Raw genomic sequence first — 14127 nt, forward strand, 5'->3', positions numbered from 1 at the left:
CTGCATGGGAATGGGGTGAACTAACAGCTGGACAGCTCAGGAAAGCAGATCTAAGCTCACAGGAATGAGGAAGCCATGTTCATTAGAGCTACTTGACCTTTCTCAGGAAGAGTCCAGTGCAGACTGAAGAATCCTAAGAATCCTGCCATCATGGGCCATTAGACATGAGGCCTTCCCTTCTGTTTCTTTTACATTACAAAACTAATGCATGGTTATAGCGACAAGTCAATACTATATCGCGGCCCCACATCTCAAGGTAACTCATTTTACTAGTTTGGTGTGTCTTTCCATACTTTCCTCTATGCCTACACAAACATATTAACATTAATGGATGGATATGACTTTGTTTTGTTTTTACAAAATTGAGATCATACTATACGCATTACACTGCTTAGTAACATAAACATCCCTCTGGGCAATTCATCTTCTTTGAAATAGCCACAGATATTCTAAAGTATGGGTATACTATAACTTATTAAATCATTTTCCTATTGATAGACAGTCAGGTTGTTTCCAGATTTTGCTACAATGCAACTGTAACTAACAATGCTGCAATAAATGTTCTCAAACATGTATTATCACAAACTGATGTTTTGTTTTTGTAGGATAGTTTCCATCGGAGTAGGATTTGCTAAGTTAAAAGATGCATGCATTGTTTTAATAGCTACTTCCAGATCACTTTCTGAAAAGCTTGTTGCTGTTCATACTCCCACCAGTAAGTGCCCATTTCCTCAAACTATCTCCAGGTCAGGCTGTTATCAGTCATTGCAATTTTTGCCCATCAGAGTAGAGATACCACTGAGAAGGGAGGTTAGAGTAGTGGTTAAGGTTAAGGATGCTCTTGGCTAGAATACCCAAGAACCCATCTCAGCTCCAGCAAGCTCTAGTTGTGTGACTTTAAGTGAAGACACAAAACTACTTTGTGTCTCAGTTATCCTTATTTGTAAAAAGAGGTATGATATGAATATCTACCTCATAAAATTGTTATGAGTATTAAATGAATTAATGATTATAAAAGACTTAAAACAGTTACTGACATGTAAAATTTTTATAAGTAAAGATTAAATATTAAAAGATTAATAAGATTAATCTTCCATAGGATTAAAGATCAAAAAATCTTAACTTGAATCTCCTTCACTACTAATAAGGTTGGGCATATTTCTATATATTTCTTGGTCATTTGCTTTTTTGCTTTCTCTAAATTTTCTGTTCATGTCCTTTGCCCATATTTTTATTTTCTTTTTATCAATTTTTAGGAACTCCTTATATATTATGAATAGTAACCCTTTTCTTGTCATTTTTATCTTCCATAAATGATTTCCTTTTTATCAGCTTATTTTAAAAAAAAAAGTGTTTAAAAAAAAGTTAACATGAAAACCTCAATAGTACAAAACTATAAAAATAATTTTTAACACTCATTTAATCTCATACTTCAAAAGAGAACCACTGTGAAGAGTTTGTTGTATGGAAACCCTTCCATTTACCCCTCATATTCATTGGCTCTCAGCCTTGCCTCTACATATTGGTCATTTAAGATGCTTTCAAAATACCCGTTTTGGGGTTCCACCTCACAGGCATTCTGACTTCACTGATCACTGGTAGGGCCCAGACATCAGTTTTTAATAAGAGACTACATTGGATACTACTGTGCAGTCAGGACTGGGAACCAGACGATGCAGTCCTGAAAGGTCATTCATAAGTCCATTTGTTCCTACATTGAGGCATCACTAGTAATCACTACTGCCATCTGTTGGCAGGAGCCACAACTGACACGGTTTAGCTATGTATGTAGCTTTGTTCGTGTCTGTGAAAGGCCATGTTTCAAACTTCTTAGAGATGCATCTTTGTATACCTCCACCACACCTTTTTATTTACATCTTTGCATCTTTTGTGTACATCTATACATCTTTGTGTACATCCACCACACCTTTTTAGTGTAATGACTTCTCAGGTAACTTCCAACTCTAAGATTCTTGGAGTTAATATCAAATTTATATTAATCTTCTTAGTTCTATGTCTGCAGTGATAAATGACAGAATGTACTAGGATGCTCCTGACGTTCTCTCGATCCTTGGTCATCAAAGATTCAGTGATATTTATCCTAATCATTAATAGGAGAAAACACGTGGACAGATTTTAGAAACACTTTCATCAACAGCAGTTGAAAAACAACACAAAAACAATTTTTGTGATTAATCCTAACCAAACGAACCAAAAATTAAGCCCCCGCCTCTTCGCATCCCACCACTTCCCCACCTATAAGCGTTAATTGAAATTTTCCTCTACTGGGATATTTTAAGATGTCTCTTTTTTCCTGTGAAATTACACAATGTAAAACATCAAGGAAATAACAGGAAAGGCAGTGAACAGGGAAACACGCTTGGAGAAATAGCAATGTTGGCAGAAAATGGAAGTGTCTGGGAGAAAAAAATAAGATAAAACTGCAGAATTACAAGCTGTTGCATGGGCTGGTAATTAGGTAGTGAGTTTATCTTCTGAGGGAAAGATATTTTTCCTCTCTTTTCCGTAAAGAGGCCGAAAGAAGTCAAAGACACTGAGAGCATGAAATTATTAGTCTGCCATAAAAACCATCTTTGACGCATTGGATTTGAAAAATGTATATTAATTCTCCAGGCAGTTTTTCTGGGTTGTGTGGTGTTCTTGTAGCTGGTAATAGGGGATAAGTCTTTCATTCATGGATATATATATGTGTATATATATAAATTCTTTTTAATCCAGAACATCTTTATGAACTGAAACTTTGTGCTGCCTGTTGTGGAAGTTAATACTGGGTTTCTTTTATCCACCCTAGATTTAGACTCTGTTCCAGACGGGTTTCCTTAGGAGCTAGAGTTTTCAACCTGAGAACTGTTGACATTTTGGGCCAGATAATTCTTTGTTGCTGGGGGCTGTCCCGTACATCGTAGAGCATTAGCATCATCCTCGGCCTCTACCCACTAGATGCCAGTAGCATATCCCTGTAAAACCAAAAACTTCTCCAGACATTGTCGAATGGCAAAATTGCCCCCGGTGAAGAACCTCTGATTTTGAGGATGCTTATGGCTTTGCTTTTCGGGGGTGATTTGTCACTCCTCCGAAAACAATTTACCTAATTCTCCAATCTAAATTAGAGCCCCTATTTCTTTTAAAGAAACAATATCTTTTCGTCTCTTGAAACAACATACATCTCTTTATAGCATCAGTGACGGTTTATAACAATGTATCTACTTTGAGACATTAATGTCTTTCTTCCCTATTAGACTTTAAATGCTACAACGAATCTGTTTTGTTCACTCTGGACACGGACCACCTGGAGCAGTGATTGGCACTTAATAAATGTTTGTCAAATGAAGGAATATAATTCTAAGATATTTCAGAACCCGAAGCATAAAGCCTGACTTCGTCCAAAGGGGTTTTTCCTCTCAGGCTTATTTCAATCTAAATGACAAAGCCAGTAAAAGAAGAAATCAGGGACATATTGAGGCTGTTGAAGGGTGTGATCAGGGAAATCTAAAAATTATATTATTTGGATAGGATTCCCTGGGGTTTTTGGCAGGATGCTGTTGAGTGGCAGTTTCTTTCTGGAAACAACAGCTCTGATATGTCGCTGTAAGCTGGAGCCGACCTAATGCTCCTGTGTTTTTGAACTCCATCCACCATTGAGGAAACAAGTTTTTTGACCAGGGTGAGGCTTAAGGCTTCATTAAGTCTCTGAGAGAAAATGCCCCAGGACCAGGCGAGTTGTGCCTATAGAAAATAAACCCCAGCACAGATATCACAAGAGGCCTTTAAATGCTTCTTCTCATGTTTTTTAAAAATGGAATTAAGATGCATATTTTTTAAAATGAAAAATGACTGGCATTCTTCCCACTGAAAATGGGAAGTAATTTAATTTGTTAGTGGTTTATTTTATTTGACAGTCTTTGTACATACTCGATTTGGTTTGTTACACTGAATTACCCTTTAATAATGGGTACACATAATGCCAGACTCTGCCCCCCAGGTTGGTTTGATAATTGGATGAACGACCATATTGTTCAAGCTTTTCATGACAATGTGGACAGAAGCTATTCGGAAAACTCCTAACCAGAAAAGCCTTCAGCTTTTGCTTTTTTTTTTCCAATGAAGTTAATTGCTACCCAGTGACAATCATTCCACTAGCCACTTTTCCTGAGCCCTATAATCATGATTGAATTCCCTGAGTGGATGGAAAGGATGCCTAAACCCCACAGCTAATAGAAAAAGTCAGAAAATCTTCCCTGGGCAATCTCTCAGAATGGACCATTTTTCTATCATTGAAAGTTAATGGTAAGAATTCTAATAATAGCTACCATAGGGGCTGGAGCCACACTGCCAAGTTCAAGGGCAGCTCTGTTGCTTTGTGGCTGTGTGACCTTGAGCAAGCTTCATGACTGCCTTTGCTTCAGGATCCACACCCATCAAGTGGGAACAATAGAAGTACCTACCTCTTAAGGTCATTGTGAAGATTCAGTACCGTGGTATGCATAAATTACTTAGCACAATCCTGGCACAAAGTTCTCCATAAATGTGTCTTTGTTAGATGGTGTGTATTAGGCCCTGTGCTAGGCTTTCTCAAGAAGCTCCTGAGAGAGTAGCCATTTCTAGCATTATGGAAGGGAGATTGATGTGGAGAAAGGTGAGGGAAGAAGCCCAAGGCCATGCAGCCCGCAAATGGCCCCGCCAGGAGTCAAGCCCAGCTCTGCGTGACTCTGAAAATTCTCTTACACCATACCATGTCAAATTTTGTGCTGTGTACCCTCTAGAAGAATTCTGAAAAGCTGTGTACCTTCCTGAGCATTTTAAGTAGACAACTAAGCATTTCCACTATAATGTTAAAAAACTACAGAGAATGTGGTTTCAGTATTTTGAACACAGTTTAAAAAGAACTGTTATATCACCTTTTGAATGCATCTGATGGAATTTAAATACCATCGCAACTGGATACCCAACAATATCCATTACAAGAATATGTGAACAAGTTCTTTAAAAGTCAGAACTTTGCATTGTTCCTGTTTCTTCTTTAAACATGTATTTTCACTGCACCTCCCTCGAGTCAATGTGAAAAGCTTGTTTTGATCATTTCTACAACAAAAATAGACTTTTCCTCTCTATGAATGTATGACTGTAAGTTTGAAATTCTCTTGCAGATTTAATTCTCTACAATTATTAATAGAATACAATTGGCCAAAACAACATAAGCATATGATTCTGACCAGTAATGGTTGAACATATAAAGTAAAATTTTTTTAGAAATTGATATTATAGTGAGCTGGGGGTGGAGGCATTTGCGGGGCCTTGATTAAAGGGATCGTCCAGCTGTCCCTCTCAGAGTATCTGTACCTTGGGTGGTGCACTATTCTAAGATCCAGGGTGGGTGAAGCTGTGTCTTCTATGTCTTTCTTTTGTGAAGGGGACAAGGAGAATCTATGCGGTGGGTGTCCCTTGAGATGATTTGATTTTAGGAAGGAAAATATATGAAAGGCAGAACTGGAGAAACGGTTTCCTTTAAAACTGTTCCAGAGAGTTCTTGGGAAGTCACCGCATGCTCTGCACCACTAAGCTGTGTTGCTTTGAAACAGGGCTATTTACAGGAGGATCCAATGGCTCTCCCATTTTCAAGATGACTCACTCCCTCTTCCTTGACAACCAAGTCTGGGTGCTCTTTAGCTATTGGCTTTATCCCAAACCTACAGTAATTGGAGAGTCACAAAGGATGTTTCTTTTCTTCTTCTTCTTTTTTTTTTTTGTAAGGAAGATTGGCCCTGAGCTAACATCTGTTGCCAATCTTCCTCTATTTTATGTGGGATGCCACCACAGCATGGCTTGACGAACAGTGCTAGGTCCGTGCCCAGGATCCAACCCTGCAAACCCCAGGCCACCAAAGTGGATCATGTGAACTTAACCACTACCAGGCCAGCCCCACAAAGGCTGCCTCTTGAAGGAAGCCCAGCAAAAGGCAAGGTGGCAAACTTGAAATGAGGCTGGAATCTGGAACTTCCTAGCCTTTCCACCTGCTTTACCATTTAGTGCCTCCAGATGGGAAAGTGTAATACCCCAGATTCTCCACTGTGCCTCAAACCTGTGGCCCCAGAACACCAGGGTCAGGGTTCCTTATACCAAGCAGGAGGTGGACAGCTCTCATCTGTCTCTTTTTTAGAGTAAGCAGCCATGGTTTCAGCTTCCCAAAAGGGCTGGTCATGAACAAGAAGAAGGGACAAGTGGTTGTGTATCGTCTGCCCACCCCTCCAAGCTTCTTAAGGATTCTCTGTGTGATGACTGTCTAGCACGTAGTAAATGCTCAATAAATGTTTATTGAAGGTTTTATCTGGGGCCAGTGTATGGCCATAACATTTCTGTATGCATTTCCTAATTCATGACACAGAACTCCCCTAACCCCATGACCTTAACATATCCTGTCAGTCTCAATATAAAGTAATCTCAATTATTTGGGGACGGCAATGGGGAACATCTGCTGAACACTGACAAGGAGATATGGAGAAAGCATGGATTTAAATTGATAGCAGTTTTTTTGAAAGCCCCCATAATATTGATTATGTTGATTATATTTAACAACCAAGGGTATTCAAATGTTTGTCTGCTGCACTCAATCAGATTCGACCCGAGGTTACCGAGCAGCTCAGATCCCTTCCCTTCCTTCTACAAGTAGACGTCTCTGTCTCTCTTCCTTCTCCGTGACTCCATCCTCTTTCTGTCTTTAGCTTCTGTCTGGCCATCTCTTCTCTCTGAGAGTCTTGCTTGAATCTGTCGATTTCCTGGGGCACTGGAGGTTGCCATGGTAAACACAGCTGTTGTTTTCTCTCTGTCAAGAGTCGGTGCAGGAAGGCACTTGAGTCCTCACCTCTAGCCTCTCCCTGCTGTGCATTTTCACAGATGTCATTGAAAGTGGGAACCTTGGGGGCTTCCAGGATTCTGCTCAGCTTTGTGTGTGTGTGTGTGTGTGTGTGTGTGTGTGTGTGTGTGTCTCTGAAGGGGAGTTTTGTGACCCACCGACACCTGCTTAGGTGAGGTGGAAGATGGTGAAGAATCGCCCGTGTGGTCACCGAATAAGCCCAATGGCAGCAACATTTATTTTGTTAGTAAATGGGTTCTTGGAAGTGAAAGATGGTCTTGTATTTCCCAAGAGGAGAGGTGTGAAAGATAGTGAGGAAGACTGAAAGACGGGTGGGGAGAGACAGAAGGAGTGGAGAGGGAAGAGGGAGAGAGCAGGAAGGAGGGAATTTCTTAACAGGAAGGGGAGTCGGTATTGGGCAGCTACCTGCACCTCCCTGAGTCTTCCTCATCCTCACAATAACAACTGACTACTGATCCGACATCTTCTCTCACTCTCCTTCCTTATTCACTCCTATCTAATCCACAAAGTCTCCTCGCTCTTCCTCCTACACTCTAAGCACACTCTAACCTCAGGGCCTTTGCACTTGCTGTTCCCTCGGCATGGAATGCTCCTCCCCAGAGAGCCACATGGCTCCCTCCCTTGTTTCATTCAGATCTCTACTCACATGTCATCCCCTGAGGGAGGCCTTCCATAACCACCCTACCTCAAATAGCACGCCAGCCCTTCTCTTTTGCTCTGCCCAGCTCAGGTCTTCATGTGTGTTATAGAGGAGGGATTTAATAAGTATTTGTTGAGTTTAATTAAATCACTGAACCCCACCCCCAGAAACGTGGAGTCACACACTTGCACACGTATCCTTGGCTCTCTCCCCTCTGAGCTTTTGCACATGCTGGTCCCTCTGACTAGAGCACGGCTCCCTCTCCTCCCTGCCCCCATGTCTGCCTCGGTGGACTCCCCCAAACCCTTCGCCTCCTGCCTAGTTTAGTAGTCCTGTCCTTTTTGAGGTCTCCTTGACTCCTCAGGGAGACACAGGACCCGTTTGGCCAGCCCTGCCTGGGTGCTGCCTCCTGACCTCCATCACAGCATGGATCAGCCACACCAAAATGTCTGTTTACCTTTCTGTCTCCCACACACCTGAGTGTGCTCTTCCAGGACACAGAATACGGAGCAACTAAGAGCTTAGACTCCAGAGTCAAGGAGTGCCGAGCATGAGTACTGGCTGTATGACTTTACACCAATTACTTAACCTTCCTTGCCTCGGTTTCTTCATCAGTGCAACAGGGATCATAATGTCTACCAAGCTAAGTCAAAGGATATTTATGAGAATTCATTGATGAATTGCTTAAGTGTTTAAAACACTCAAAGCAGTCAGCTGGGTAAGAGGATACAAGTGGAGGGGGTGCTATTTACGGTGGGGTGAGCATGGAAGGCCTCTCTCGGGGTGATAACTGGACAGAGCCCTGAATGATGTGAGGGTGGGAGCTATGTGGCTCTCCAGGCTCTTTGCATTCTCCTAATATTACAGCTGAGATGTAGCTCTGTCAGCTTTATGGCAGGCTGGACTCTGGGGCTGCCCTCTTGGGCCCTGGGACATCATTTAGCAGATTTTCTATTATGATGCTGGTTGTCTTGCCATCCAGGCGGGGGTGCTCATCCTTGGGAATCAGGCTCAGGGGGATGAGCTGAAACTGAATCAAGGTCGGGGAGGAGCATGAGGTGCCTGCACGAGGAGCGTGACCAAATTCCAGCAGCACAATCCAGAACCACCTACACCCTCCGAGGAGGGCCGAGGATTGGCCCCCATTCTCATTTGCAAGCACAAAACAGCACAGCCTTGTCTCAGAGCTGATGCTAGCTTCATCAACCACTGCCAAGATCTCAGAAAAGAGGGTTTGGACTACAAGTTAAAGGTCCTGGCTTGGTCGTGGGTTTTGTCTGGTTCTGTCATTTGCAAGAAGAGGGCTCTGTGGAGGATGGCTCAGGACACGGTGTGGGGACAGAGGGAGCTCTGGGGTGAGAGGCAGAAACCCAGGCTGTGCTAGCAGCCTCTACCTGGGCGACCGTGGACAGCACAGCTCAGGGTCTCGATTTCCTCTTCGGGAGCTTTCAGGAACTGCCCGGGAGAGTTGTTTTCGAATTTTTCTTATCCACAGAAATAGTTATTTAAGCAAGATGTGATTGAGAATGATGAAGGGGGTAAGGCCTGGACACCACGGCCTCGCACTGCGTCCCCCTCACCCCAGCGCACAAACACGCAGATGCCAGCCCTGAAAGAGGCTCTCAGGGCCCCTCCGAGAGTCAGTGTTCCATGATTCAACATCCCACCCACATAGCGCGGAGTCCTTCCAAAGCGTTAGGCTGAACCCCGTGAAATTACTGAGATCTGACAATTTTCGACTTGCAAAAATGGCAATGTCGTATTTCAGCTTGATAGTTTCATTTGCAACAGGGTTAACGTTGCTCCTCAGCTTGCTGTCTGTGTGACGTTGCACAAGATACCTCACCCCCTTCCACCTCCCCTGTAAATGGGCAGACAGGGGCATTTTCCTCATGAGGCTGGCTCCTGAGAGGGCTGAATGAAACTGCCGCAGAGGCGGGGCAGGCAGCTCTAACACAGTGATCGGCACACGGCGCGGAAGCCCTCCGTGAGCATCTTACGGAGAAAGCCTTCACTGTGGCCTGTGCGCTGAACGCAGGGAACGAGGCCCAACCCTTCTCCCTGCCTGCGTGAAAGGAGTGTGTGGACAGAACAGATGGGAAACAGTCCCAGCAGACCTCCAATCGGTCACCCTGTCCACAGCCCCCTCTTCCTCCTGGTGAGGGGCGTCCCTGGGCAGTGGACAGGCCTGACCTGGGTGTGGGGATGGTGTTGGAATAGCATGAGTGACACTCTGGGGAAAGCATAGGAGGCTCCCTCCCCAGGTAGCTGCGTGGAGCCTTCCCCCTTAAGTGGTACATCATGGAATGTGTCAGCCTGAATTAGCAGGCAGGCCCGTCACATTAAGCTGAAGCTCCGGGCTGGCAGTTCCCACTTTGTAAAGCCTCTTGATCCAGGCTGTCATGCTCCCCTCCCCGTCACCACAGCCCAGGGAAGCCTCTGCCGACAACGCACAGCAGTGAAGGAGGCCCAGGGCAGCGTTTCAGAGGAGCCATGGAAAGTCCTCGCAGATGCCATTTCTTCTGTGGCCCCGGGGAGCCTGCTCTGAGCTCTGCTACCTTGGGGGGCAGAGGAGCAGGTAGCACTCAAAAGCTTCATGTGGGGAGTTCCTTTGTGACAAACTATAAAAGCACGGCTTGTGTTTCTGAGAGCACACAGAATGGACACCCTATTCAAAGACCATGAACACCTACAATACCGAGTTGAGGTTTCTAGAGGCAGCTTAACCACCGAACTCTACAACTACCACTACCATTATTACTATCAATAATGCTATTGATTCCATAAATTCCACTGGCACTTCACTCGGGTCACCTACAGAGCATTTATCTCTTCCCACCCTGATGGTATTTGAGGGTGGTGTGGTACCGTGGAAAAGGCACTAGCTTTGCAGTCAAGGATACTCTGCGATCAGATTCTAGCTATGCCTCCTATAGCTGGGCAACCCTGGGCCACTGTCTTAGCCTCACTGAACCTGAGTCTTCTCTCTGTAATAGTACTTTGTATGAGTATTTATTTCACAGAGTTGTTGAAAGAATTACTTGAGATGATGTATGAAGAATGACTGACACAGAATGGATGCCCAACAGATATTTGCAGGGAGAATTCCTAAGAGCAGAGTCACTTTTTTTATCCATTACAAAGCCTTAACTCAGATGCCCCCTTAATTGGTGCTCATAGTGTATCACCTTCCTTTTCAAACTTCTGCCTCATTCATCCTCTAATGTTCTCCACTGTATGTCAGGAATGATCTAATCGAAACTGAATCTGATCATGTGACAATCATTGTAAATCTTTTGATTTCTTCCCCTTTATCTTAGGATAAAGGCAACAATCTTTCTTGGGGCTTGCCTCCTACCTACTCTGTCACTTCATCGCCTACCATGGTTCCTATCACCCTCTCTGTCACAGCTGCACTGAGTATTGAATCTTGCCTTGCTCATCCCTACCACAGGACCTTTGCACATGCTATTTTCTTGGACTGGAACATTCTTCCCTCCCCTCCTGGCCTAGTAAACCCCTTCTCATCCTTCACAGCCATCCAATTTATACTTCCTCAGCAAAGCCTCTCCAGACCTCTCTGACCCTGTTAAATCCTCCTTTGCACTATTTGTCTTCTTTGGGGCACTTACTGCATTTTATTATGAGATGATTTCGTATCAGCCTCCTCCATCTAGACCAGCTATATGAAGGTGGGGCCTGTGTCTGGTTTTGCTCACAAGTTGAAAAACACCCCCTCCCCTCGACCTTGGACCTTGTACAGAGCTCAGTAAATGTTTCTGAAGGAGTGACTGGGAGGGTGAACCTGGGGGCAAATCGTCTCAACAGACCCCAACCACCCTTGATGATAATTAGGGCACACTGGGTATTATCATTGTTTTTCAGACAAAGCCCAGATGGGGCAGGTTAATCGCCTGTGGTCACCCAGCCTGTGGGTTAGTGTGAATCTGTGACCAGAACCCAGGTCGCCCAGTCCTTGGCATCCCTGGGCTTGTGCTGCAGAACCGTTATCCCTCACTGGGCTGGCGGGCTCGCAGAGACTTCCTCTCTCCTCCCTCTCCTGGTACTCAGAGGACCCCTGACTCTTCCTACATCCACATCTGAAGCTACCTCTGGTTTCCAGGATACCCAGCACCACTTCTATATAGACTCTGTGATTCCTCTGAATTGTTCACTGAATTTTAAAACTTCCTCAAAAGTGAGCTAAACTCCTTCAAGACTGAGCTGGGAGCATTCTGTTTTGTGAAAGGTTATATTGTTGAGGGGGCTGCATTTCACAAAATTTAACCTTTATTTTCGCCGCCTTCTCCTCACTGCTGGGTTGAAACAAATCCAGACGTTGAAGTCTTCATCAACACCTGGTATCAAATCAGTCAGGGCTCGGTTGCAAGAGATGACTTCCTTGAAAAGAAAATAGCTTTTGGTCCTTCCAGTTTATTGTTTCTGTTAAAGGACCACACCTGTGTTTTGTGTTTCTTTTGTTCTGCGTCTGTCCCATCTCAGGCAAGAGTGTCCTCCCTCACTTTCTCAGGAGCCTGTTCCCCTGGGTGTCATCAGAAGTACCTTTGAATTCAAAGAGGGAGTCAGATGAGTGATGGATCTTTGCTCATATTTGAGAAAGAGCTTCCTGTGTGGGAAACTATTTAATTGCCTGATTCTCTCTGACCCATGGGGAAGAAAACATTTACTCGCATATTCTTACTCACTTATTCAACAAATAAATGCTGAGTGCCCTTTATGTGTCAGTGTGATGGCCATATAGTTATGGTCCCAACTAGGACAGTTTTGATATAAAAGTGGATGCTACCTGGTTGGTATGCCAAGACAACAGGTATAAACCGAGAGTTTCCCAGGTGAAATAGGACGTCAGTGGGTGCCCAGTATATTAATGGCTGACTTTAGACTATTAGAATCTTGGTTGATTATATGTTTTTCCAAATGCCCTTAAGGACTGAGGACCCCTGGATGGGGTCTAGGCCTCCAAAGCCATGAGGGATAAATTTAGATCAAAGTTAAACTAGATGTTTCTAAAATTTCCCAACAACTTCCTTTTTAAAATGTATTTCATGTTTAAAAAACACGTGAACAGTCTGGAACAACAGCTCTGGAAGCTCATGACCACACAGTGGGTTCTAAGTTCCCCTGAGATGAGGCCACCTCGAGGGGCCTGGGACAAGAACTTTAGATCTATAAGGGATGAACCTGCCTATCAGGGCTAACTGACGGTGACATCTTTTGAGAAAGGAGTAAAACTAAAAGGAACGGAGGGAATAGGAACAACATGTGATTCATCGACTGATAATACATCATCTTCTCTAACTTCAATTTGTTTCTCTTTCATCCCAGGTGCCTGTCCTGAGACCCATGGACCTGATGGTGGAGGCCACCCCACGAAGAGTATTTGCCAACGCACACACGTATCACATCAACTCCATATCAGTCAACAGTGACTATGAAACCTACATGTCAGCTGATGACCTGAGGATTAACCTATGGAACTTTGAAATAACCAATCAAAGTTTTAGTATCCTTTCCTTGGGGCCAATAACCATTTGGCTTGAATCGCAAGGATTCAGGTATGAGCAGGCTTGAGGGGAAATGGAATAGGAAGGAGCAGTTACACTGCAACACCTATCACTTGGGGAGAACTGTTTCCTTTTAAATCACGTTGGCATCTGTCTTTCATCCTCACAAAGGTGGGGAAGTATTGAATTACACGTGGTGGGCCAGGGCTAGCCCTGGATTGGAACTGTAAGCAATTCCCTCATGCAGAGGCATTTATGTGTCATGAATTAAAATCAGATGTGACTCTATCAACTATAAGATAAGACCCTAGAATTCAGTTAGTGTTCCTTCCTCTTGTTAAAGGATTCATAAATGGCCTGTATGGACAGCGTGGACCTCAGGTACACAGGACATGTTTTCATTGTATCATAATAGTGAAAATAGTAATGGCTGCCATTTGTTGAGTTCCAAGCACTGCAATGGAAACTTTGGGCTTACAATTTTGAAAAGTTCACATATCATAATTGTACCGCTTGATGAATTTTCACAGAGAACACCTGTGTAACCAGCATCCAGGTCAGGAAACCAAACTTTATTAGCAATCCTCAAGTCCCCATCACACTTCCCTCTAGTCTCTACACACCCAGGGTGTATTTGATATAACAACCCCATAATGTAAGTTTTATTATCTCCTATTTAGCTAAAATTTAGAGAAGTCAAGAAAATTGCTGAATGAGCATCTGAACTAATATTCTCACCCCACTATATTGACCCTCTATTTAATATTACAAATAGGTCATTTATTCACTACCTATCCTGTGGTCCATCCCACCACAAATGTGACTCTTCACTTGAATTCCCAATTTTCAGTTAATAGTTTCACCACCCAGGCACCGGAGTGACTGACCTAAGAGTCATTATTGATTCTTTTCTCTTACTTACCAGCCTTTCCACCTCCAACACAATCTATCTGTGAGCCCTGCCAATGCTTCCTCTGAAATATATCTCAAATCAACTCATTTCTCTCCATTTCTACTCCTCCCAACCTATACCAGTATTGGCCACTGTTCTCTCACCTGTGCTACTGCAA

The 14127-nt window shown here is 43.7% G+C and overlaps 1 protein-coding gene across 1 annotated transcript in view; it reads left to right on the forward strand.

Moving 5' to 3' along the window:
• The window catches only part of PPP2R2B (protein phosphatase 2 regulatory subunit Bbeta), a 267911-nt gene that overhangs the window by 197509 nt on the left and 56275 nt on the right, over positions 1-14127 (forward strand). Inside the window, exon 5 of the mRNA XM_046667311.1 lies at positions 12879-13056. Within this exon, the coding sequence (XP_046523267.1) occupies positions 12879-13056 (178 nt within the window). The remainder of the gene's footprint in view (positions 1-12878; positions 13057-14127) is intronic.

This window comes from Equus quagga, chromosome 7 (genome assembly GCF_021613505.1).
Source record: "Equus quagga isolate Etosha38 chromosome 7, UCLA_HA_Equagga_1.0, whole genome shotgun sequence".
Taxonomy (NCBI): domain Eukaryota; kingdom Metazoa; phylum Chordata; class Mammalia; order Perissodactyla; family Equidae; genus Equus; species Equus quagga.